Raw genomic sequence first — 27,548 nt, forward strand, 5'->3', positions numbered from 1 at the left:
ATCTGTGTAGTGCAGAATAAGACTGGTCCAAGACTGTATTATTTTAAATGTGACCCTGTTAAAGGTTAATTTTATGAATACCCTAGCAGAGTGGTTTTCAAACCTGTCCTGGAGGCAACTCAGCACTGCACAATTTGTGTGTCTCCCTCATTTATCACACCTGGGATAAATGAGGGGGAGAGACTGAAAGAACTAAATTGGGTGTGTCTGATGAGGGACACAAACACATTTTTCCAGGACAGGTTTGAAAACCACTGCACTAGGCTTTAAAACGTATAGATTAAAAAAACATTCTATTTCATGAAACTCGGCCCATGTTTAAATTTGTTAAGGCAACAACACTACATGACTAAGCGTTATGTTTCAGCTTTAACTTGGCATAATCATCCCAGATACTACACTGACACATTCTTATGAGGTATCTGAAAAAAATTGTTAAAGGTGTGGACATGTGCAAAATGGAATTCCGTGAGTAATGCTGCAAGGATCTTATTGAAGTTTTCTTGTATGAATCCCATGTTGATTCACCCTGTTCATTGTAATAATTGCTGTCGTGTGTGGCTAAACATGTTTTATCCACACACTGATCTCTCTGGGGCTGAATCCGAAATCGCCCGGCCTACATTAGTCCACTAATACAGTTCACTTGAAGGGGTGAATGAAAACGAGTGCGTGAAGTCGGACAGCTGTTGAGTGTAAATCAGCTGTACACTTATCGCGGCGCAATGTGGGATTGAATAAGTGCACTCAATAACGTCCACTATGGTTTCGGACACCACTACAAATGGCAGTCCCTTCAAATAATGCCCTATTTGAGGGTATAGGGGGCGATTTCGGATTCAGCCTCTGTCTCTACAGTGTTTCTCAGGAGTTATAGGCTAATGTAATTACATCATATCTGGATGATAATTAAAAAAATATTAAATAATTTTTTACATAGGCTACTTTATAATTATGTAAATAAATCTGAATATGGCTGAATTATGAGTCAGTGAGGTTATCTGGGTAGTATTAAACAGCAATAAATTGTAACCATGCACAGACATTTATTTTAATTTAATCATGCTCCGTTAAAAAGGAAAAATTTCGCATAGAGCATTAAATGTATCCATCTGCAGCGCAGGAGCCTGAGGGTTAAAATCAGTGTGTCCTAATCCATTTAGAGCAAATCTAAATCTCCTTCCTTAATCCTCTCAAATCAATAGTTGCCAAAATACATCTGTCTGGCATCAACTGCTAGATCATCCAGTAACTGTGTCCAGTTGCATGTTTTACTCCCCCTGTTTAAGTATCTTAATTTAGTATAAACTTTAATAGCTTATTATATTCATTGATTTTCAGTTGGTCTATAACATATAGCCTATAATTTATTGCGCAACTGGATGATTGTCTTCAACCCAAATACCCAGGCAACAAAAACATGTTCTAACTTTTTTTTAAGTAAAGAAAACATTATTTCTGAATGTTCTAAGGTCCCGTTTACACTAGTGCATTTTCGTTATAAAAAACAATTACGGTTACGCCTGTCGTCTGCACTACTCCGGCGTTTTCACACCTCGAAAACGGAGACTTTTGAAAACGATGGCGTGGCTGGCTCTGTAACAGGCACGTGCAGAGGGGGGGGGCTTTGGGTGCTCGAGCCCCTGCCCTTTTTCAAAATGAATCAAAAGTGCCCCTCTCAGACAAATATCAATGATAATATCGTGGTCAATAAAACTAAATAAATGTGATTATTATAACATGACAATGCATACAATAGTAACGAAAGGCTCAAAAGTCGGACAATTTCTGTTGAGGCGTTGCCATAACGCGTTGCTATGGGTCGCGTGCGTTTTGATTGACAGCTGATTTTCCACTGTTCGGAAGCGGCTCTCGAGCCAAATATGGTCCTTTCAGAGAGTGTGTGGCCTCGCGGGAAAAAAGTAAACCAATATTTTTTTTTTCATCCATAATCAGAGCTAATGTGTTGATTTAATTAAAAATCTATATATTAGCTATATATATTTTAAAGTATTACACAATTCACCAATGCTCGTTTGTCATGTATATACACCAACCAATCGTGATCTGGCAAAGCAAGTTCAAATTCCATTGGGTGATGTGAAACAGTAATTTTCTGTTCTTATTCATAAATCGGTTGAAAATTACATGGACAGACGAACTAACGTTTGTGGAACAATTTCCTGCGGTTTGTCTCATTTTATAAATTGCATCACTGACAAAATGGATTTTAACTGACAACAAACAAATCCCTGCACAAAACCACAGCAGCAAAAGTCGCATTAATGGTAAGTAGTGTTAAATTCACTTGTATTTATGTATATTGATACACCGCTTACTATTTCATGACACTATCAAAGTTAACAAAACCCAAGTGCCAGCGGCTCCTACAGGCCTATTATGTGAAGTGTAAGCTGGCAAAATGGTTACATGAAAGGACTTTATTATATTACCATTTTTTAATATTATGCAGCATTATGAAAGAAGTCTCTTATGTTCATCAAGCCTGCATTTATTTGATAAAAAACAGCAATATTGCGAAATATATTAAAATAATGGTTTTCATTTTAAAATAATTTAAAATATAATTTATTCCTGTGATCACAGCTGGATTTTCAGCATCATTACTCCACTCTTCAGTGTCACATGATCATTCAGGAATCATTCTAATATGAGGATTTAATGTCAATGATGGAAACTGTGATACTCTTTTCAAGATTCTCTGATTAATAAAAAGTTAAAAAGAATACAATGTAATAATATTTCACAATATTAGGCTACTGTTTTTTCTGTATTTTTGATTAAATAAATGCAGGCTTGATGAGCATAAGGATATATATACATACATATATATACATACATACATACATATATATATATAATGTGTATTAGATTAGATTCAACTGTATTGTCATTACACAAGTACAGGTACAAGGCAACGAAATGCAGTAAGAGGCTGGTTCGCACGAACAGGGACGAACAGGGTATATATATATATATATATATATATATATATATATATATATATATATATATATATATATATATATATATATATATATATATATATATATATATATATATATATATATATATATATATATATATATATATATATATATATATATATATATATATATATATTTACATATTGCCCCTTTTTTACATTTGAGCCCCTGCCCCTGACGAACTCTCTGCACGGCCCTGCTCTGTAACATACCAGCCTCGATGTCGATGACCGTGTAAACAATAACACGGAGATGGAACTGCAAGCTTTACTGACTTTGTAGTCCTTTTTAGCAGCTATTGTGCAGTTAAGCCATGCAGTGCTTTAGGGAAATGCAGCCCATGGGTCCGTTCGTACGTTGCTAACCCAGTTAGCTGGATTTGATTGTTTGACGATTTGGCATGATCTTGGATTGTTTGGTTCTTCGAAGTTCGTTCGGACTTGCTGTCATAGCAACAGTAAGATCAAACCTGCTCGAGTAGGGAGCTTATTTCTAACAGGATTAGATTGCATCATGATACTTTAAATCTGTCCCAGCCATTGCTACTTTATTACAAGAGTAAGGGGCAATAATAATTTTAATTTAATTTTAAATAATAATAATATAAAAAAATATTTTAAAATAATATTATGTTGTATAATACTACCGTAGTTATACATATAATATACTAGTTCCCTTTCAGTCGGTCACGTTCGACGTACGTCGGAACTGACCGACGAATTGGGATCTGATCTCAGAGACCAATCTACTTCGAGTGTATTAAAAACGAGCCAATGGAGATTGGCATGCGATCCACGCATTCCACGCACCGCCCCGCAGCGCGGGTATAAATAAGGAAGTGGAATGCTTGATCATTGCCTTTTTTTTCGGAGCCGAACAGCGTCATTGCTGTGTCTACGAAGAGTGTTATTCGAGTCTCGTGAGAAGGATTGCTGTTCCAGTGCGGGTGTGACGGCGCTTTTCAGCGGGTGGCCGCTTCAGAGGAGATAAAGAGCTGGTTTTGTTGGTTGGCTGGGCGTTTCCATTTCTGAGTGCTCACGCAGGCTTGCACTATCTGAACTGCGTGAGCCGCGGTCATCTCCCTGAGTGCTTCAGCACTGAAAGAACGGTTTTCCTTTTCTAAAAGAGCAACACGGTTTGACCCTGCGTCTTTTTCAAGATGTCATTCAAACCGTGTGTTTCTGGATGCGGTTGTTTCCTGTCCTCATTTGACGGCCACGATCTCTCTCACATATAAACATGTGTGATTGCGTTCGTGGGTGATCCATGCTCTCTCAGGAGAGCATGGTCACGTCGGCGCGTTGTTCGTCTCACCATTCTCGTAAGGGCTTGAGCGTTCAGCGCGCCGTGTGCCGTCGAGCGCCGGCTAACAGCGGGGGTTGCCACGGCAACCCAGCGCGTCACTCGGCACTCTCTAGATGCGCGGTCCAGACTATGAAACCTCAAATGGGGTTGAGTCCCTTTCCTTATTCCCTGATCTAGTTTCTTTTCTGGTGCATCAGAAAAGGACTACTTTAGCTAATAAGCAGCGGTACCCACATTTTCAGAGCAGTTTCCTCTCTCCCTGGGCCCCAAGAGGGCCAGGTTGGCAGTGTGCGACGCCCCCGGGCCTTGTCACTTCTTTCCTCCTCTCCCTTCGCCAGGGGGCAGCAGTGTGGGCACCGAGAACGCCCCCGGGCCTTCTCACCCACACTCTGCCCCACCCTGGAATACTCAGACAACACTCCGGGCCGCCTCCGGGCCTCCCGAGTCGGGTCTGTCTATTCCGCCTCGCTGCCCCACCCCGGGTACGTCTGTGGTGCCGTTGGTCCCGCTTGTGCGGTCTCTGGGCTTCTGCCCCCAGGCCGTCTCGCTGGCTCATCCGTACCATCAGACTCGGCTATGCGATTCAGTTCGCTCACCGGCCTCCCAAGTACAAGGGCATCCTCTTCACCTCCGTGCGAAGCAGCGATGCTCAGGTCTTGCGGTCAGAGATCGATGTCCTACTGGCGAAGGACGCGGTCGAGCCGGTTCCTCCAGCCGATATGAAGGCGGGGTTCTACAGCCCCTACTTCATTATACCCAAGAAAGGGGGTGGGTTACGGCCAATCTTGGACCTGCGTATCCTGAATCGGGCCCTGCACAAGCTCCCGTTCCGGATGCTAACGCAGAAACGCATCTTCGAATGCATCCGTCCCCAAGATTGGTTCGCAGCGATCGACCTGAAGGATGCGTACTTTCATGTCTCTATCCTTCCTCGACACAGACCGTTCCTACATTTTGCGTTCGAGGGGAAGGCATATCAGTACAAAGTCCTGCCCTTCGGGCTGTCTTCACGAAAGTCGCAGAGGCAGCCATTGTTCCGCTCAGAGAACGCGGCGTTCGTATCCTCAACTATCTCGACGACTGGCTCATACTCGCCCAGTCTCTGGAGCAGTTGTGCGAACACAGGGACATGGTGCTCAGTCACCTCAGCCTGTTGGGCCTTCGGGTCAACCGAGAGAAGAGGAAACTCTGTCCCACACAGAGGATCTCTTATCTCGGTATGGAGCTGGATTCGGTCAGCCAGACTGTGCGCCTCACGGAAGAGCGGGTCCGGTCGGTGTTGAACTGCTTGAATTTGTTCAAGAGCAGGACAGCGGTCCCACTGAAATTGTTTCAGAGGCTCCTGGGGCATATGGCATCTGCAGCCACGGTAACGCCGCTCGGATTGCTTCATATGAGACCGCTTCGACACTGGCTCCATGGCCGAGTCCCGAGGTGGGCATGGCAGAGCGGCCAGTACCGGGTCCCAGTGACTCCTTACTGCCGCCAAACTTTCAGCCCATGGTCCGACGCTTCGTTTCTCCGGGCCGGGGTGCCCTTAGAACAAGTGTCCAGGCATGCTGTGCTCTTCACGGATGCCTCCTCCACGGGCTAGGTGGCCACCTACAACGGGCATGCAGTTTCAGGTCTGTGGACGGGACCTCAATTGCATTGGCATATCAATTGCCTCGAGTTGTTAGCGGTACACTTGGCACTGCGCCGCCTCAAGGGGCCGCTACGTGGCAAGCATGTACTGGTCCGTACGGACAGCACTGCGGCCGTTGCGTATATCAACCGTCAGGGTGATCTACGCTCCCGTTGCTTGTTCCAACTCGCCCGCCACCTCCTCCTCTGGAGTCAGAAGCATCTGAGGTCGCTTCGTGCCATTCACATCCCAGGTGCACTGAACCAGACAGCCGACGAGCTCTCTCGCCAGTCGACACCTCCGGGGGAGTGGTGACTCCATCCCCAGGTGGTCCAGCTGATATGGGACCTCTTCGGAGCCGCACAGGTAGACCTGTTTGCCTCTCCGGACTCGACCCATTGCCAGTGGTACTATTCCCTGACCGGGGGCACCCTCGGCACGGATGCATTGGCGCACAGCTGGCCCCGGGACCTGCGCAAATATGCATTTCCCCCAGTGAGCCTTCTTGCACAGACCCTGTGCAAGGTCAGGGAGGACGAGGAGCAGGTCTTGTTAGTTGCGCCCTACTGGCCCAACCAGACCTGGTTCCCAGAACTAACTCTCCTCGCGACAGCCCCTCCTTGGCCGATTCCCCTGAGGAGGGACCACCTTTCTCAGGGACGGGGCACTCTATGGCACCCGCGTCCAGACCTCTGGAAACTCCATGTCTGGTCCCTGGATGGGACGCGGAGGTTCTAGGTGGTCTACCACAGGCAGTGGTGGATACCATCTCTTCTGCTAGAGCCCCCTCTACGAGGTGCCTCTACGCTTGAAGTGGAACCTGTTCATTGAATGGTGCTCTTCCCACCGGGAAGACCCCCGAAGGTGTTCGGTTAGTGTCGTGCTTTCTTTCCTGCAAGACGGGCTGGAGCGAAGGCTGTCTCCCTCCACCCTCAAAGTGTACGTCGCAGCAATAGCGCCGTATCACGACGCAGTCGAAGGTAAGTCCTTGGGAAAGCACGACCTAATCGTCAGGTTCCTCAGAGGGGCGAGGAGGCTAAATCCTCCTCGTCCAAACTCGTTACCCTCTTGGGACTTGGCTCTAGTGCTCAGAGCACTTCAGAGCCCTCCCTTTGAGCCTTTGCAGTCTGTGGAGCTTAAAATCCTCTCAATGAAGACAGTGCTTCTGACGGCATTGGCCTCCATCAAGAGGGTAGGGGACCTGCATGCACTTTCGGTCAACGAATCGTGCCTAGAATTCGGGCCGGCCAACTCTCACGTTGTCCTGAGACCCCGGCCTGGATACTTGCCCAAGGTTCCTACTACTCCCTTCCAGGACCAGGTAGTGAACCTGCAAGCGCTGCCTTCGGAGGAGGCAGACCCAGCCCAGGCTTTGTTTTGTCCCGTCCGCGCTCTTCGCGCTTACGTCGACCGGACTCAAAGCTTTCGGACCTCAGAGCAACTCTTCGTCTGTTACGGAGGCCAGCAGAAGGGAAAGGCTGTCTCCAAGCAGAGGTTAGCCCACTGGATAGTGGATGCTATCATCTTGGCTTACCAGTCCCAAGACGTGCCTTGCCCGTTCGGGTTGCGAGCACACTCAATAAGGAGTGTTGCTTCTTCCTGGGCGCTGGCTCAAGGCGCCTCGTTGACAGATATATGTAGAGCTGCGGGCTGGGCGACACCTAACACGTTCGCTAGATTCTATAGCCTCCGTGTAGAGCCGGTATCTTCCCGCATCCTCGCCCCCAGTGGCCAGTAGCGCTAAGTGCCCGTTCTAAGTGTCGGCTTGCAACGCCACTCCCGCCCTCTGGGCCGGATACGTGCGTCTATTTCTCCAGTTGTGTTCCCCGGAAACGGCTAACCCTGTCGAGCTCCTCCGTCACCCCTGCGGTGTCAGACGTTGCGGCCGTCTGACGCCAGGCCTGCACCCGTATGCTTGTGAAACGTGTGTGTAGGCTGGGTTCCATATGTAGCGGTCCCCTCACGGCTACCCCATATGTGTATTCTTCCACGGTATCAGCTACCCTACCCGGCTAGCCCCGTGTCTTTCCCTTGACAGAGCCCGCTCTGTCGTCTCTGGGCGTGTTCTTTCCCCCCTGGAACCAGGTTGGAACCACCCCAGAGACTGCCATATGTTGCACTACCCTGCCAGGTTAGTCCTTATGCGTATTCGGCCACCAATCCTTCCACTGAAGGACGTGGCTCCGCAGCGTACCATCTCCCGAGACGGGCACGCTTTCCCAGTGTTATCCAATAGTCACACTGGGTGGGTCTTGCAGAAACAGCAGTGACTGACCTCCCTGCTTGGAGCCCTGACTTCCGTACCATCTAAGACGGTCCAGTGCGCTCAAGCAGGACGCTGGAAGGGCCAGCGCCCTGGCGTTTTGGTAGGGATCCCAATTCGTCGGTCAGTTCCGACGTACGTCGAACGTGACCGACTGAAAGGGAACGTCTCGGTTACGTATGTAACCCTCGTTCCCTGAAGGAGGGAACGGAGACGTACGTCCCGTCGCCAGGTGCTGTGCTTCCGCTAGGGGGCCGAGTCACTAGTTCGGCTTCTCAGCAGAAAAAAGCAATGATCAAGCATTCCACTTCCTTATTTATACCCGCGCTGCGGGGCGGTGTGTGGAATGCGTGGATCGCATGCCAATCTCCATTGGCTCGTTTTTAATACACTCGAAGTAGAATGGTCTCTGAGATCAGATCCCAATTCGTCGGTCAGTTCCGACGTACGTCTCCGTTCCCTCCTTCAGGGAACGAGGGTTACATACGTAACCGAGACGTTATATTATACTAGTTGTACAATACTATTATAATTGTTGTATAATACACATCCACTTGATTGAGAGAATTTTGTGATGGAATAATTATTTTATCATTTTATTGGAGGTTTACACATAGTTACACACAATTACTCTGAGCCCTGCATTAATTTGAGTGATGACGATATTATGGGAGTGGCTTAATGCAGATAACTCTGTGCACTTCATCATTTTTTTCATTCATGTGTCCTTATAATCTTTAATGAAAAACGTTAACCTTCCCTCCCCCCTCGAAACGACTTTGCTTCTCTTCCTGTCATGTGCTATGGCGCGAGGGCAGGGCTATCGCGGTCTGTCTCATTTCCTCCATTTTGTTAGCAACGCCCAACTTCCAACGATCCAATAAATTCCCTAAGGACGAAATCAAGCCCCGCCCTACATTTTTATTTTATTTCAGAAGCCGTTTCACTCGGATATACATCACAATATGGGGGGAAAGAGCAATCGCTACTTCCGTTTCATGCCGACTTTAAGAAACGTTAATACTGTCACGTAACAAATCTGCTTCAAATTGAATTAAAAATTAAATTAATTGCTAATTTCAACATTGAAATAAAAATGTAAAGGGTGTACAAATACTATAAAATCGTGAATATAAATAATTGGGAATCATGTTTTTAAAAAAAACATTTCATTTATATATTATAACCTTTATGTTGGTTTGGTCGTTTGGCTGTTTCCTTATAAAGGTCCAGAAATGTGTTTTTTCTTTTGTTTTGATTGTGTTAAAAAAAATTTTTTTTTTGAGTATGGGGTCTCTGAGGAACAACAGTTGCGGTTATAAATTTGTGGGTGTTTTCAAACTGATGGGTGTTTATAAATCATGCAATGAAAATGATCTCCTTCACCTGACCCCACCCCTAAACCCTATACCCACACTGTGACGTGAGCAAGTCAAGTAACGCCCCTCTGTTTATGGCCTCGTCCACTGATCTAGTAACTCCTATTAAATCCTGCAGAGACCTATACTTGAGTTTTTTGGCTTTTTTAATTATATGATATTTGGCTTTTTTAAATATATGATGTCATTACGTCACTGTCTTGCCACCAGCCAATATTTGCATTACTGATTGTGGTTTCAACCTCTTTGCCCTCTTCAGTGAACACAGGAACACGCAGTAATCTTAGACAACTTAATCCAGATATTTTAATCCAATACGCAAATTCGTTTGAAGAACCAAATTAGCCAGAGATTTCACGAGTAAAAGGTCTGGGATCTGTCAAATCATCTCAGATGTATTAAGCGAGGTACGAAGAACGGACCCCTGGTCGTGCTCAGGTAGTGTAATGGGCAGCCACACCATCGTTTTCAATCGTGTGCGTTTTGGTCCGTTTACACTGAAACATAACCCCGGAGGTTTCAAACTAAAACGGGGTCTGCTGCGTTTTCTAAAGGATTAGATTAGTGTAGATGACAGGCGTAACCGTAGCAAAAGTTATCCATTTTAAAACGAAAACGCACCAGTGTAAACAGGGCATCATTTTACAAACATTCTTGGAATGTTTTGAGTGTTCTCTGTACATTCTGAAACAAGCAGTGACATTTAAAAATGTTAGACATAAACATAACAAACAGCTAAGACACAAGTTACAAGTTAGACATGAAAAATGATTTAACTTTTTTTAACATAACTTTTTGAAATAAGTTAGGTAAAAACTTAGATTGACATGATTTGATAGCAAAAAGTGACTGAATGACTAACTAGTGGGTCATATACAGGTGCTGGTCATATAATTAGAATATCATCAAAAAGTTGATTTATTTCACTAATTCAATTCAAAAAGTGAAACTTGTATATTATATGCATTCATTACACACAGACTGATATATTTCAAATGTTTATTTCTTTTAATTTTAATGATTATAACTGACAACTAAGGAAAATCTCAAATTCAGTATCTCAGAAAATTTGAATATTGTGAAAAGGTTCAAAATTGAAGACACCTGGTGCCACACTTTAATCAGCTAATTAACTCAAAACACCTGCAAAGGCCTTTAAATGGTCTCTCAGTCTAGTTCTGTAAGCTACGTCATCATGGGGAAGACTGCTGACTTGACAGTTGTCCAAAAGACAACTATTGATACCTTGCACAAGGAGAGCAAGACAAGGCAAGGCGAAGAGGCGAGAGGCGAAGGGAAGGAAAAGATGTGGTAGAAAAAAGTGTACAAGCAATAGGGATAACCGCACCCTGGAGAGGATTGTGAAACAAAACCCATTCAAAAATGTGGGGGAGATTCACAAAGAGTGGACTGCAGCTGGAGTCAGTGCTTCAAGAACCACTACGCACAGACGTATGCAAGACATGGGTTTTAGCTGTCGCATTCCTTGTGTCAAGCCACTCTTGAACAACAGACAGCGTCAGAAGGGTCTCGTTTGGGCTAAAGACAAGAGTGGTCCAAAGTTATGTTCTCTGATGAAAGTAAATTTTGCATTTCCTTTGGAAATCAGGGTCCCAGAGTCTGGAGAAAGAGAGGAGAGGCACACAATCCACGTTGCTTGATGTCCAGAGTAAAGTTTCCACAGTCAGTGATGGTTTGGGGTGCCATGTCTTCTGCTGGTGTTGGTCCGCTGTGTTTTCTCCAAGGTCCAAGGTCAACGCAGCCGTATACCAGGAAGTTTTAGAGCACTTCATGCTTCCTGCTGCTGACCAACTTTATGGAGATGCAGATTTAATTTTCCAACAGGACTGGGCACCTGCACACAGTGCCAAAGCAACCAGTACCTGGTTTAAGGACGATGGTATCCCTGTTCTTAATTGGCCAGTAAACTCAACTGACCTTAACCCCATAGAAATCTATGGGGTATTGTGAAGAGGAAGATGCGATATGCCAGACCCAACAATGCAGAAGAGCTGAAGGCCACTATCAGAGCAACCTGGGCTCTCATAACACCTGAGCAGTGCCACAGACTGATCGACTCCATGCCACGCCGCATTGCTGCAGTAATTCAGGCAAAAGGAGCCCCAACTAAGTATTGAGTGCTGTACATGCTCATACTTTTCATGTTCATACTTTTCAGTTGGCCAAGATTTCTAAAAATCCTTTCTTTGTATTGGTCTTAATTAATATTCTAATTTTCTGAGATACTGAATTTGCGATTTTCCTTAGTTGTCAGTTATATTCATCAAAATTAAAAGAAATAAACATTTGAAATACATCAGTCTGTGTGTAATGAATGAATATAATATACAAGTTTCACTTTTTGAATGGAATTAGTGAAATAAATCAACTTTTTGATGATATTCTAATTATATGACCAGCACCTTTAGATCTTAAGACACTGTCTTAACATAATGGTTTATGCAAACAACCTCTGGTAACTTTTAATAAACATTCTATTAATGTTACTGGAAGAACTTTTTTTTATAACTTTGAAAGAACCTATTAGGGTAGTACTACAGCAATTAGCAGACCATCTATCCTAAATATTGTTTAAACAATACACTAATGATTTGTATGATAGATCTGTGGTATGAATCTACAAGAACATGTTTGGTGTAGGCCTAATTAATTACTAAGTAATCTAATTACTGTAATTTAATTACTTTTCCCTTGAAAAAGTTAAGTAAGGATTATTCTTAATTTTTCTATAATTTAATTACAGTTACTTCTGATGTAATTACATTAAGCTATACAACAATTCTAGCCTATTAAAACAATAGTGGATTTTACACTATTTACATTTTTAATATTAAAAGGTATGTTTTTAAAGTAACCTTCTCCGTTTACAAACTTTGGTCAATTCAAGGCTGTTGCTTTGGTTACCTCCTCATACATTTAGCACAAATTATCTAACGTTCGTTGTTACTAAAACACTTGATGTAAACATAAACATATTCTAACATATTCATAAACTAATTCTAACGTTTTGTTTTGACTTCCTTTTATGAAAATTGCTAACGACCAAGTCAATCTTTGAGTTTTAACGCATATCAAATGTAGCCTAATTTAATAGGCCTACTGATTTTTACCCTGTTAATCCTTATGAAGAAGTAATTTAGAAAAATGAGAAAAGAGAAGGCAGAGGATTTATTGTGAACTACTAATAACAAGGTCAATGGGAGTCATCCGATTTTTGCAGCAATGAATTTCCATGGTGAATTTCCACATTTCATGTTCATGTTTCAAATACTTGAGGAAAAAGGAGACCATGTCTACACCAAATCTATATATGAACACATTTAAAAACACAGATTAATGTTTTAATTTTATTAAGCCAAACATGAAAACAAAATTTGCTAAAAGAAGTCTAAAACATCAATACAATACGACAATTGAAGTGAACAGCTAATAAGGCCTCTCCTCTCAGAGTGCATATTGAAATAAATTACAAAATATACACCTAGCACAAATAAAAACATTTCATAGATAACTTGGCAGGTGGTGCCACGGAGTGTACCACTGTATGGTATTTTGGTTATGTGCTGTAGAAAATAAAAACAATTTTTATCATCATATAAAACATAATAAACCTAATTTTTACTGCATCTGAATAGCCACTATATAAAAATGTATCATGCATTCATAGACTGGTAGGTTGGCGTCTATACAACTTAGCTGTTTGTAACAGAGTATAAAGGCAATGGTGCAGGTGTCCATTTGCAGCATCCCTCATTTGGGATCCAGAGGTGGAGCCAGTCTAGTCCAGGTGACACATCTTCCTGTAGTCCGTCTCAAATAATACCATACTGGGCGAGCTCGTGCAACTCCAGATGGCTAAACTCTTCCCATGGACACACCACAGTGATGTCTGTGCATGAAAGAAATTGGCAGATGAAGCACGGCGATGATCCAGACAATGAGCAAAATCAGTTTGGAAGAGTAATGGGTTCAGCAGAACGCAGTAATTTGAACAAAGAGCTGTACTCACCAGTGCCAAGACCCTCCATTCCCGGGATCTCATCTCCAAATCTAATGAAAGGAGATAAGAAATTGATCCCAAAAATGAAGTTTATTTTCTTTATAGCCACTGTTAAAAACAGAGTCCAAAAGGGAGTTTTGCAGTTCCCCAAAGAATCTTTCAATCAACGGTTTTAAAAGAAGAATTTATTTTTCTTAGAGTAAAGAACAATTTAAAAATACAAAGATCCATTTGCCACTATAAAGAACCTTTTTTGGTTCTCTGGATGGTAAATGTTCTTAATGGGACAATAGATGCCAATAAAGAACCTTTTTTTTTTTTTTTTTTAAGTAGATTTAAATGTTGTCTACTCACCCTTTGATTCCCTTCTTGGGAGGTTTGCTTTTGAATTGTCTAGTCATTCTATGTTTGAATTTAGGGGGTCCTCTTCTGGGTGTTGTTGGTCCTACTCTAGTTGGGGTAATGGGTGAGTCACTGAGACTGCCGCAGCTATTTCCCGAGCTCATCTCGTACACCGTCTCTGTTTCCAAAAAAATCAGGCTCTTATGTGGGCTCTAGTGTTTGTAGATGACTTCTCATTCAATGTCAATCTCCCCCTTATGCTCAATGAAAGTCGGCTTAAATACATTCAGACTGGTTCGTGATTGCGTCAATGGGACAATAACAAAGCCTGACAGATTAGCACAGTGACACAGCAGCAATCTGTTCCAGGTTATCTCGGCCAAAGTGCCAGGATTACTCTTTGGATTCTGAAAACACAATCTGGCCTTCATTGAGAAATCTTTCTGAATGGTCTACTGACATAATGTTCACCTGGAGAGTATGTCATGGGTTAGGTAACATATGTTTAATTCATGGAATATGCAGAGGAAATGAATGAAAACAAAATCTTATTAAGGCGTGTGTACTCACAAGCGGTCAACAACTTTGATAATGATATTACCTTACATAAAGACATGTTTCAAAGAATCTTCTAAAGATTTTTGCAAAGTCAGTTGCATATATAGTAATTCTACTCAAAAATCAACAATGATTGCAAATATCGAATATGTTAAAAAACCCATCTATCTATCTATCCATCCATCAAACAATATCATCTTTACCATAACATATATTAAAATTAATTTAGAAGTGGTTATTGGGTTAAATTGAGAAAGACAACAGTATTATGTGCACTTCACATGGCGGTTGCTGATGTTCAGTGTGGCGTAAGCTATGTTTTAAAGACTAATGTATAAGTCCCTGACATTGTGATTGATGTTGAGCAGTGAGCACCATTAAGATCATATCACACAGAGACAGGCAGATGTCAAATATAGAACTGAGATATGACATGTGGCTGAGGGCTTTTATACAATTGAAAAAGGACACTTGCTTCTTTTAGGGAAGAGGAATTCAGGCCAACAGGTAAAATATCATCTCATGCAGCCTTTTCGGATTACATATAAACTGATACGACAATAAAAAAGGCAGACTTTTAAAGACAGTTTAAAGAAAGAAAATGAGACCTCAAAAAAATGTCCAGTTCACAGAGTGATTGGGGTTTCTTTGAAAGTTAACTTCAGAGTTTCAAAGTTAACTTCAGAACTTTGGAGATCTGTAGAGAGCCTTCTGTGTCAATGGCATAAAACTGAGAAGGCATAACTGACCTGATTGTATTTCTGTGTTATTTTACTGTTAAATATGAAATAAGAATAAGAGATTGATAAATATGAATAGGAAAAAAATATGTATAAGGATTGTTAGTAGCAGCAGCAGCAGCCGGTAGCCATACATACACTTTTATAAACACAAAAAACATTTTTTTTAATTATTATATAATAACAGATATTAAACGCTAAACCAGCTGGGAAAATGCAATTCAACTTTTAAACAGAAGGGGGTGGTAAATATCTTAATAAAAGCTGATGTAATTAACTTGTCTGATAAAGCACAGTGGTTTACCAGGGGCCTCAGCCATCTCACAAGGGGCCCAAAGTTTACTTATATATTAAATCAAACTTAATTAAAATTCTTTAAATGTTTGAAATGATCAAGATCTATAACATGTAAACTGATATCATATACACAACTGAGATCTCAAAATTCTGACCACTGCAACACAGCTGGTTTGTGCCGAAAAGCTTGGAAATTGGTCAGTGAGTGACCTTAGTATTCAAAAGACTGAGAACCACTGGAATGGCATACTCTTTTCTAGAGAACAAAAACAGGTATGACTGAGTGAGGGATAAAAGCTGTGGCCTGAGGCAACTTCTTCAGCATTCCTTCTCCACACATAACTCCCTTCATTCCTCCTCTACTGTAATGCAACTCCAGCAATACCAGGATAGATGTATATCGACTTGTGCAAAGACTACATCTTACAAGAGTAAAAATCATTTTTTAAAAATCTAACGTTGAATGTTACTAAGAAGATTATGACCAAAGTGTGGCTAAAACAATGTTAATGCAATAACTGACCATTTTGTCCAGATTTATTGTAGGCCTATTAGACACATCTAACACATTAAAGTCAGGGTGCAAATACATAACGTTTATCATAATTTATAATAAAACTTGTAACTTTACATTTAACATTCAGCTTTTGTAGGGGCATATATTAAGATCTTTATTCATTTGTATTCAGTGTAAATTGCGTTCAAATTGCATTTTGAAGCACGTACAGACAACAGGAGAAAGAGTGCAGCAGTTTGCAGCAGCCAGCAAGCATTAACAAAAACGTCGAAAATCCGTTGAGACATGTTGAGACAAAGATGTCATATAGCCTATTTTAGCAGACAAGTTTGAGTACAAGGCATTTTTAGAAGCCATAACCGCTGAGACGCTGCATACTGGAATGTGTAGATTCTGTTCTGTCTTCTTCATTATAATGGAGTTTCTATGCAGCTACGCATATTGATACGGCTAATATGGCACATAGTAGTACACCGGAATTTTAAAAAGTTTAATAAATCTGTTTGAATACACAATATCAGATTAACGATGCTAATGTAGCAGTTGTTTGCTTTTGCAGCACGTGCAACAACAGTGATAGTGTCGTGCTCACTCATTCCTGTGACACTATTTTGCCATTTTTAGCAATGTGATATTCTTTAAAGTAGCTACAAACATAGCGATATTTACAAAACCGCTTTAAATCATTTTATGTAGGCTACACTGGGCTGGTGTTTCTTTTGACATGTGTGGTAGTGTGAGGCGTTGAGTTGTGATTGGTAAACTCTATTTCCTGGAACACACATGATCTGAACACTCTTGAACATCCGCATCTACAGTTCTGCAAGACGAGACAAGGAGGTAAGACACTTTTACTTTGTTACTTTAATATATAACTTTGTTTCGAATGTTAGAAACGATTTCTTTCGCTGTAGAAATGATGCAAAGATGTATACGATGCAAACAAAATTCATAATATTTTAACACTGCCAAAAATGTTTTTTTTTTTTTTTACTTTCGTTTTTTTGGGGGGAGGCAAGGATTATATTAAGCGAAATTCTGAAATGTGAACACTGTCTTGAACTGTAGGAGGTTTGGAGTAACTTGCAGATTCAAACTGTTCTGATTTAGCTTGCTATTCTCAAACGTTCAATTCACACAGTTATGATTTTACTTCATTTGACTGGAATATGTGCTACTGAATGATATTAATATCTGGATTTGGTGATCATTTTGTGCATTAATAATCTCGCTTATGCCACAAAGACCGTATGCGTGAGCCCCATCCTCCAACTTTTGATGTACTTTTTTGGTAACGTCGTATGCAACCACATCCTCTTTTAACGTAAGACTGAACTGAGATCCTGTTCTGACTGGCTCCTGTGTCCTCTACATACCATGCACAGACATCTTACTGACATTCTTTATCACTTTATAAGTATGAATATTAAAAAATAGCCGAATGAGAAGTCAACAGACTTTTGCCTATATGTTATTGATACAGTATAACATTATCACAAAAAAAAAAAAAATTGTTCTGATGTATCACCCTAAAGGGGTTTATTTTGGAATTATGACCAGTGACGGTACAATATGGCGGAATACTTGCTATTCTGCATGGACATGAAACCTTGATTTTATTTGAAATTATTTTATTTGCTGACTTGTGATTTTTTTCAGATTTTTTTCAGAAATATTTGAGCTATGGATGTTGCAATTGAGCAATCAGAAACAAGTATTTTAGAAACATTTTAATTACCACATCACCAAGACATGTCAATATTTCACCTATTTTATATTATTTATATTCGCAAATATCTCTTGTTGCCATTTGAGTTGAATTCGGCCATGGGTAATTTTACTTGTGCATGGATGAGAACATATTTAAAGTGCTGGTGAATCACTGTTATTCTCTTGCTCTAAAAAAAACTTTTACACATTCTCGCATAGCAAGTGCTATATATGATGGTGTTGTTGAGCGTCTTTATAGCCGAACTGGTATGCTTTCATCAGCATGAGAAGGTCTATTGCTATTTTATTGCAGCCTCTGGAGAATTCAGATATGATGCTTTTTTTTTTTGAAAGCTCATTTTGCATTGACATGGTTTAAGGGGCTGTAAAATGATTGGAAAATTCTTGTGATGCCTTTTAGCCTCATATTGATGAGTGCAGTAGATGACATGCGTCAAGGTGCATCACCGAGCTGATGAATAGCCTATAAAAGCTAGCGTGGAAATTATTTTCGAAGAGATGACAACTGTTGGTATTTGTTTTTGGTTCTTTTTCGTTCTATCTGAACAGATAAATATATTTTTTCCCCCACACTAAGTGCAGCCACTGTAGGTTTGGGCTAATAATAATGCCTGGCAGATCCCTTAAGAGGAAGATGTGTATGTTAACTGGCAGACCTCGATAAACAAGATCTCTGTCTATTGATCAAGACGGCCCTTTCACTTCCTTCTTGAGGTGTTTGTTGTTCGGGCCTAGGCTTGCGTAGGACTTCCTGAGGTAGTGGAACAGAGCTGAATCGCAAGTGAATTGCAATTCAGAGCAAGTCTCAAGAGAACCATTCAGAACTGTTTACATTTATTTGACTTTGTTGAGACCCAATTTGTGAGCACATTCAGACAATAGATGACAAGCTCCATATTGTTAAAAGAATGCCACTGATCTAGACCAACTGTGGTTGAAATTAGCAGCCTGCTCTTGTAACTTCCTGTTTGTGCAACAGTTTCCAGTCGAGCAGATCATAAGTGAAGAGAAATTTTTTGCCTAAAGTGTGCATGCATTACTTCATCGTTAGTTTTTGTTAGTTCGTTTTCTCTTAGTAAGTTGAAGCAGCCCCGTCAAGAGTTTTTTGATGTCTTGACAAGGGCGGTCATTGGAAATCACAGGCTACTAGATACCAGCAGTCTTGTGCTCTCAGTTTACTCACGCTTTAGTTTGATAGCTCTGTTATGTAATCTGTCAAATCCCTTTTCAGAGCTGCTTGATTTAAACAACTGTCAGTCAGCCTGAACTCAAATCCCAGATTGCGCTAGCTGACCACAATGTGAAGCCTACACTGTCGGATAGAATAACCACAAGTAAGATCTCAAAAAGTTGTGATAGTCCTCTCTTCCCTTTTGTGACATATATCTGAATGAAACTTCCTGGTCCTACCAGACTCTCGTACATTTCATTTGTACAGAGAGTCTGGCCACTCTCCATTGACAAGCGTTAACTTCCTTGAAGTGTGTGTGTGGGGGGGATCTCTGGATCTGCCATAACTCTGGATCTGCCATAACCAATCGCTAACGTTTGGTCGTGACGTATGTCATCTCAAACTAGTGCACGACATCAACGTCATCGTTCTCATCAGTTTTTTGCTATTCTATTCTTAGGTAACAGGAACAGCAAGGGGTTAAGGAGAATTTTTTTATTGCAATACTTCCTTTATTTTACTTAATAGACTTGAAAAACCTTACTTAAACTTAAAACTTTACTTAAAAGCCCTTGTACACATTCCTAGTGTATTGTATAATATAAAATATAAAGATTTACACTGGCAGCTCAGAGCTGTACAGCAGCATTTAAGTATGAAATTGAATGAATAAATGTAAAAATTAAACACTACATAGATTTCACTATAAAATATACATTGATTCTTATTAAAGCTACTGTATTAAAGTTTTTCAGTCAAGAGCAATGAGTGATTTTCTCTTTGTCTTTTGTTGTTTAATTAACATTAAAGGAATAGTTCACTCAAAAATGAAAATTCTGTCATTGATTACTCACGCTCAAGTTGTTTTGAACCTGAATAAAGTTCTTTCTTTTGTCATAAAATATATTTCAAAGAATGTTGGAAACCAACCAGTTGCTGGTCCCCATTGTAGGAAATAATAATATGGATGTCAATGGCTACCATCAACTGTATGTGTTCAACAGAAGAAATGAATACAGGTTTGGAACAACATTAGAGTGAGTAAATAATGACATAATTTTAGAGGTGAACTGTCCCTTTAAGGACAAGCGGCAGCATGTTCGCTAGGTTGCCCTGCTGTCAATTTAAGACCTGCACGCATCTAATATACAGACACACGCCGATTTTACTTTCACTTTAGACATAACCAACTGTGTTTATGTTAACCTTGTGTGTATTTGACAGTATTAGCGCAGTAAGACTACTTAGTCCAGTAATCACGTGTTTGACAGGCGTTTAGTGTGCACGTTCAGAAAAGCGCATGTTTAAACAGCGCATGAGCACGCAAATGAAATGTTTAACCGGCAAGGCTTTAAAACGCATGCAAATAATGAACTTTCATGATTGTGAAAAACTATAGTGTTCCCGTGAGCATAACTCTACCACTAACGTGTGATGTGAATGTATGTCGCGTTGTTCAGTATTGGGATGGAGGCAAATGATAGAATGTGTAGAAAACAGAACAGTGCCGCGGTGGACAAGGGATGTAATCGGTGTGCGGTTGAACACCATGTAACACTGGTAACACAGACTATTTTCTATATTGTATTGTAAAATGTATTCCTATTGTTACTTTTATGTACAGTAAGTCATAAAAAGCATTTCGCTGCATGTCGAAATGTGTGTGGTTGTGTGTGTGACCAATAAAATTAAAATTTATAGACCCATTTACACCAAGAACAATAACTACAAAGATAACAAAACAACAGCTATATTAGCATAGCACAACAAATAAAAAAAAAACACAAACAAAAACACACCAATGCACAAAAGAGTTCTGTTTATTATAAGTGCGTGCTGCAGTTTTGTCGTCTGCCGCTTTAAAAACTCAAGTTCTTTAGAGCAGGATGGATTCTGATTGGCTGTGTTTTTATCATTCATCAGCTGGAAATAAAACGTTCTGAAAGATAATGATTTCATCCTCTTTGTTGTTATCATTATTGTGGTGTGGAGTTATGCGCAACTTAACTTCCGTATTCTGTAAATCAGATTGGATCGCTTCCAGTTCATGTCTTTTGAATGTGCTTCATGAAAAATTTGCTGTTTTACTCAATATAACTTAAAAGGAGCGAGCAAAGATGAGCATAACAGATGTCTTTCGCATATGCAGATTGATATCTAAAAGTCATTTTTCTTTTTCACACTAACATTTAGATATTTAAATAGAATAAAATGGCAATAACAAAGTTCGACATATATCATATTCTCGTACAATTAGAAGGATAATTAAATCTCATTATAGTTGTTGTCCTTGGTTTTCTGAGTTCTCCAATAGTAATAAAGCAACACAAAGATGTTCAATACAGTGATTTTTAAACAGTCAGGTGTGTTTTATCCCTATAGAGCATCCCTTGCACATGGAAAAATCACTGTAACGCATGGCCATTATGCTAAATATAAATACCTCTTCAGGTGCAATCCAATGTGTCTTTACCTAGTTCACACATCAGATCATGTGCTGGTTGTGCCATAGCTTTGCACCAGACATGCAGCGAGATGCCGTAATGGGTCTGTGCACATAAACCAATTGCAGCACTTCTCAGCAAGACGCTTCCAACGGCAGAGCATCAAGGCTATGTGAAATGCAGAGGCACGCCCAGTGTAACCTCCGACAGGTTCCTCTGACAGGACCATGACCCCTGAAAGAGATGACAGAACGACGTGCTGGAGAACTACAAACTGATAGAACTGGTCATTTGACCAGAGGGAAAAAAAACAGTCTGCCCAGCATGTTGCCCCTGAGAGAGAGAGAGATAGATAGATAGAGAGAGAGAGAGAGAGAGAGAGAGAGAGAGAGAGAGAGAGAGAGAGAGAGAGAGAGAGAGAGAGAGAGAGAGAGAGAGAGAGAGAGAGAGAGAGAGAGAGAGAGAGAGAGAGAGAGAGAGAGAAGGGAGATAAATGGGGAAACAATATGATAGTTGATATAAAATGGGGGATGGTAAGAATAATAAGTGTCTCTAGAGAATAGAAATGTGAAGACCGAGAAATAGAACAAGGAATAAAGAGAACGGAGGGGAAAGGGTACTGTGTATGTGTGTGTGTGTGTGTGTGTGTGTGTGTGTGTGTGTGTGTGTGTGTGTGTGTGTGTGTGTGTGTGTGTGTGTGTGTGTGTGTGTGTGTGTGTGCGTGTGTGTGAGAGAGAGAGAGAGAGAGAGAGAGAGAGAGAGAGAGAGAAAGAGGATGAGATCATCGCAGTCTCCTGTCTAATGAGTGATGGGGTTGGGAGGCGTGCTGAACTGAGGCGGAGGGTTTGCTTCTCATGCCGGTGGAATCAATAGCGTCTGCAGACCGGAATACCGTTCCCACATTACCGCCTCATTGCCAACACTTCAGCCACAGCCGGTCCTCCAGCGTGGATTACACACAGATCATTTGTGCATTCGTTCACTCCCTTACTTTCTTTCTCTGTCTCTTACATACTGTCTCTCTACTATCTCTCCTTCTCTCTCTCCCTCACTCTCTCTCTCTCTAGCCAACCCACACCCAGTGATTCTGTATCTTGGTTTTTTTTGTGGCGGTAGAAGGGATGCTGCTGTGAATTCTTTTTTTAAATGTGTTTTAGACACAGATTTTTCTGTACCACTGGAAGTGTGCTTTCTTGATTTTTTTTTTTCCTGATTTTTTGGGGAAACCTTGTGGAAAAAAGAGCTTACTCACAATGTTGGGCTTGGATGTTTGTGAATTTGGAGGACAGTTTCTTGAACTGCTCTGGTTAACAGTTTGCTACAGAGGTGAGGAGGCATTTATGTTGTCTATTATGAGATAAAAATGTTGAAAAGTTGAAAATGATGTAGTAAAATGAACTTGAATGTATGCAGTTTAAATGCTCTTCAAACTCCACAGAAAGACCTCAGATGATATGCCAATCTAATAGACCAGCCATAAACCTTCAGCTGAAGTAGTTTGAAGCTTATTGTGAATGGCGTTTATAAGTTGCAATGCATCCTAAAACCTATTTACATTTCAAACGGATTTTTTAAAAGTCATACTGAATAGCCATTTTGTTTGATGACTTCCTTTGTGGATATAGACGTTTAGTTGGCATGTGATTCAGTTAAAACAAGCGAAGGATGATTGATCAATATGTATTGATTGATTGGTTGTTGCTCTCACAACATTGCTTTGTGTTTGTGATCATCGTGTTGCTTGTAATTACAGGTCACAGATGTTGTTGATTCAGGGCTTCACTCTGCAGAGCTTCTGCTTACTGACACCAATCCAGTGTTGCTCACTCCCACTTTACCTCTTTATCTGTCTTTCACTCTCTTAGTGTCTCCATTTCACTTTGAAATCTTGGAAGTAATGATGTATGACAAATGAACACCTGCCTTTATGTGTAAAGTGGAGAGTAAATGTACATATAAATGTGTGTGGGATGGGTTACATTGACATTGCTATCTCAGATTCCTATACAGTATGTGGCTTCTCCATGAGCGTTCCCATTAATCTCAATGGCAGTTGCTCGGATGACGCAGAACCCCCGGAAGTTTTGCTCACGGGTGTTCAGTTTTGCAGGTGTTTTGAGGCAGATACCGGACTAATCACTCTAGAGACAGGAAAAATATAAAGTCAATTTAACTTATTAAAAACGAATCTGCCACTGTGCGTATAGTGTAGTTACAACATGTACCAACAGGGGCTAATGGAGCCATGCTAACCAACTAATCTCAACCTGATCTCATGAGAAAGTGTTTTACAAAGTTGGAATTGTGTACAACTTTGTACGATGTGATTCGTAGGAAAATGTATGATTTGTAGTAAAAAGATAAGAAAAGAAGGCAGCATGAACCTGCACTCCTAAACCTAGCCCTCAGTGGGGCATTAGCAGGTTGTGTGAAAACTTACAAATAAGATCATACAAATTCATACGGATTCCAGTTTAGCAAAATGTAAAATAATTATGAATTGTCAGAAGACTGTTGGATAAAAAATTACACAAAATCATATTAAATCCATATATTCTTTGAAATTCGATCAAATCCTGTTGAAAAAAACCAGCATATGCTGGCTAGGTGTGTTTTGAAGCATGGCAGGTGGTTTAAGCTGGTCCTTAGCTGGTTTAAGCAGGTCAAGTGCTGGTCCTAAGAAACTAGCTCCAGCTAAGGACCAGCTTATAACCCGCTTCAGACCAACTAAGGACAGGCATAAACCAGCTCAAACCAGCTGCCATGCTTCAAAACATACCTAACCAGCATATGCTGGCTTTTTCAACAGGGAAATCTGATATTTTGTTATGATATTTGGAATCCGAACAGGAGGTGGGCACGCTAACAAGGCTATCAGTCGCTAGATTGCCTCTTGAGGTGAGGTTTACATGCACAGCTCTTACTGGCCTATGTCCGTTACACAGACATTTTGCCCTGTCCCAAAGGGCACACCTTGGCCCTGTCTCAAATGGTACCCTAAACACTCAAGGTCTTCCTCTCATGGACTTAACGGACACATGCATGCAGCAACCATTGTACGTCCGTAAGTGCACATGAAGCATAGGCGTTGGAACCATTGTATGTGGGTGGGACAAGACCCACCCACTTTTTAAGACCAATGATCCTTTTGGACCCACTCACTTTTATCATCTCTAATTCTAATGATGTCTGTTTACCTACCCCTAACTGATAAACACTTATTATAAACACATTAGAGGCTTTATTTTCACTTTTCTAATATTTTCTTCATTTTTATTGAAAATAAATGCCTTTCCAATCTGATATCTGATGGGAAAAGGGAGTAGAGCGAGTTCGGCAAAAGGTGGATTCGAACCTTGGGTCGTTTTGCGTCAACTTGATGCCATGCGTCTTACCCCTACACTATTGTTTATGTAAATTATTCTGTATTTTCCATGATTTTGTCTGGCCCAAACAGACGTTTAGTAAACAAGGCAATATATTAATGTAAATGTCCTCTACTCCAGTAAAATTTTTCTGGGAGAGGACCCACCCACTTTTTTTTTGCTTCCGACGCCCATGATATGAAGTGTGCCATTTGGGACAGGGCCTTCATATGCAAGTTCGTTGGCCGAACGTACACATGATCGTGAAGTCTATGAGACCGCAGAATGTCCCATTTTTTATTTCAGGTTTCGGGGTGTCGATGTGCACCCTTGATGGGCACTTTTGCCGGGCCCTCACTGAAGCGAGCTCCACAGCAGACTTCTTCCCAACAGTCAAAGTGGCGTTCCATCGCAAAAGTGCAAACTCATGGGAAGATTACAATGTTTAGGGTGCCGTTTGCCGCAAGGCCTTCGACAGCACTGTATAAAGAAACAGATATACAGTGTGGATAGTCAGTCCGCAAGATCGGATTTGAAAACCAAACCGGATTTGTGTGCAGTGTGAACAAAGCCAGAGTAGTTTAAGGCAGGGTGATTCCAGCAGAATCAATGGTGTTTAGAGAAGGCCCACAAAACCGGGCTCCAAGGGACGCATCGGTGAACGGGTTTCTCCGCTCTCTCTCTCTCTACAAGACTGCAGGTGCTGACACGCTAAGACCCCCTGTGGCCTGGCAGAGCTGCATCACGACTCAATGAGCCTCAGCTGCTGCTGCGCTGTGTTGTGATGGATGGCTTCACGTCAGAGACCTGACACATGTTTAAAGGAGTAAATCAATTAGATTGCATGTAGGAGAAACGGAGATTTCAAAAAGCTGACGTGTTTGTGCTCCCTGTAGGGAAAGGCCATATGAATGAGGAAGATCACATGCATCATTGCACTACATGCAGTCAGGTGTTCAGCTCTGTTTTGTCTGATTAACGATCCTGAGGATGTCGTTCATTCCCGACTCTTACTTATTTTAATATTTTATACTTATTTATAATATATATTGTTTTCTGTTACATATAGTATACTGTTTTTAGTGTATTTTACACTTGTGTTTTATGTTATCTTCCCAAATTTGTAATTTAATTGTTTCTATATCAATTGTCGACAACAAAAACAGCATTAAAGTCATCATGAAAATAAGAATTGACCATATTTACTTTGTTAGCGTACATTACTAGTCATGTGGTGAACAGTTAATCCATGTTAATTATTTATTTATTTTTTCATGGTAATCTTTAATCAAAATCTGAAAATTTGCTTCCCCCCTGGAATGGCGTTCCCTCTATGATGACGTCAGTTTGACAGCTTGGGTTTAAATACCCTTAACCACTCCCCTCCAACCATCAGTCTTCTATGAGCGAGGGATAGAGAGGAGGTGCGCTAAAGTAAAACCCCGCCCTTTATTCAATATTCTGTTTCACTTGGAAATACGTCACAACACTTAAATAAGTCAGTTGCAACTTCCAGTTCACAGGGACTTTAAGGTCTCCCCGCACCTTTTTTTTTTCAAAATAAAAGCTTTATGGTTTAACGATTAAAAGCAAAGAATTTAAGGAAGCGATTCATTTGAGTATTGTAATATTACAGTTGTACTGCAAAATGATATTATTATTATTACTATTATTAAATTCTTTAAAAATAGTATTATTACAGTAGTGATATTTCTTATTTTGTTTCATATTTTTATTTAGTAATAATAATAATAATAATAATAATAATAAAAGGAATATTATCAATAATAATATTCCCTTTAGTTATAATATAACTAGTTATAATTAGTTATAATTATAAGTAATGTTATTAATATTTTAATAATATTAATATTATTATTACAATATTATTTAATACATTAATGGATTAATAACTGTTGGTTTTATTAAATTAATAAATAATACATTCTTTAATAAATTATTTAATATTATCACAATATTTCTTATTTTGTTTAATATTTTTTATTTAGTAATAATAATAATAGCAATAAAAGGAATATGAATAATTATTATTTTATAGTTATATTAATATATAATCACATTTAAATATTAAGCCTAACTGTGCAGCACCTACAAATAAGCAAATCTGGAGCTCTTAATACAACGTTTTAAATCCCATCAAATGTTATTAATGTAATGTTATTGCGAAAAATTGCCCCCCCCCCCCCTAAATTTTGCATTCCTATACTCTTGTCATCTTGCCTAATGTTTTTAATGTATTTTACACTTGATTGTTAACATTGTTCTTATTTATATTACATTTTGTTTATATTTTGGCTTATTTGTTATTCTTTCAGCAGATAATTGTCTAGTTCATTTCTTTTTAATTAATATGATTTAAATAAAATGACATATTTTACCATATTCTAATCCGCTTTGCAGATGTTCCCTCAAAATTTGTGCAGAATGTCTGTAGATATTTTTTTTTGTGGTCCTGCTTTGTAAATATAATTTCCTCTCATTTTGTTTTGAAAATCATCTTGTGCTTGTGAGTATTTAATCTGTGTGTTCTGCCATATTCTAGATTATAATAAATGTATTCCTGACGCATTGTTTCAACATATTAGTGCCAAAACCTCCTGTGACAGTGTCAAATGGCTTGCGGGGTTCTGTCTCTAAAACCGTTGAATTGTGCACATTTCCGGCCTGCTGTGGTTTGGGTTTGTCACTGACTTAAAGGATAAGAGTTTACTGATATGAATCACTTTCGACTCTGCTCTCAATTTGATTAGCAGAGACTTTGA

General features: G+C 40.3%; 2 protein-coding genes across 3 annotated transcripts in view; one reads left to right on the plus strand and one right to left on the minus strand.

Moving 5' to 3' along the window:
* Nucleotides 1-12,750: 12,750 nt before the first annotated feature.
* On the minus strand, nt 12,751-14,194 carry LOC307135392 (retinal cone rhodopsin-sensitive cGMP 3',5'-cyclic phosphodiesterase subunit gamma). Its single transcript, XM_079831790.1, has 3 exons — nt 13,955-14,194; nt 13,610-13,650; nt 12,751-13,489 (listed from the first exon to the last, which is right to left on the minus strand). Exons 1-3 carry the CDS (start codon nt 14,104-14,106, stop codon nt 13,413-13,415), a joined length of 270 nt encoding a protein of 89 aa, XP_079687916.1. The 5' UTR covers nt 14,107-14,194; the 3' UTR covers nt 12,751-13,412.
* A 2,191-nt stretch (nt 14,195-16,385) lies between these two features.
* Nucleotides 16,386-27,548, plus strand: part of arhgdig (Rho GDP dissociation inhibitor (GDI) gamma) — a 39,075-nt gene continuing 27,912 nt past the window's right edge. Inside the window, exon 1 of one of the 2 annotated variants that reach the window (XM_079835761.1) lies at nt 16,386-16,894. Coding sequence is in view for 1 of the 2 variants with exons in the window: in XM_079835760.1 (XP_079691886.1) it covers nt 22,654-22,726 (73 nt within the window). In the remaining variant the exon portion in view is untranslated. Of the gene's footprint in view, nt 16,895-21,981; nt 22,727-27,548 lie in introns of those variants that run through there. The other variant, XM_079835760.1, reaches the window with a different exon arrangement.

The sequence above is a fragment of the Gobio gobio genome (genome assembly GCF_949357685.1).
Source record: "Gobio gobio genome assembly, chromosome: 1".
In the NCBI taxonomy this organism is placed as follows: domain Eukaryota; kingdom Metazoa; phylum Chordata; class Actinopteri; order Cypriniformes; family Gobionidae; genus Gobio; species Gobio gobio.

Excerpts from the sequence above, each read along its gene's own strand:
- LOC307135392 (XM_079831790.1), bottom strand. The coding sequence starts at position 14,106 with ATGAGCTCGGGAAATAGCTGCGGCAGTCTCAGTGACTCACCCATTACC. Across the intron at positions 13,651-13,954 it reads CCCAAGAAGGGAATCAAAGG|ATTTGGAGATGAGATCCCGG; the intron begins GTGAGTAGACAA and ends TCCTTTCATTAG. Across the intron at positions 13,490-13,609 it reads AATGGAGGGTCTTGGCACTG|ACATCACTGTGGTGTGTCCA; the intron begins GTGAGTACAGCT and ends TTTCATGCACAG.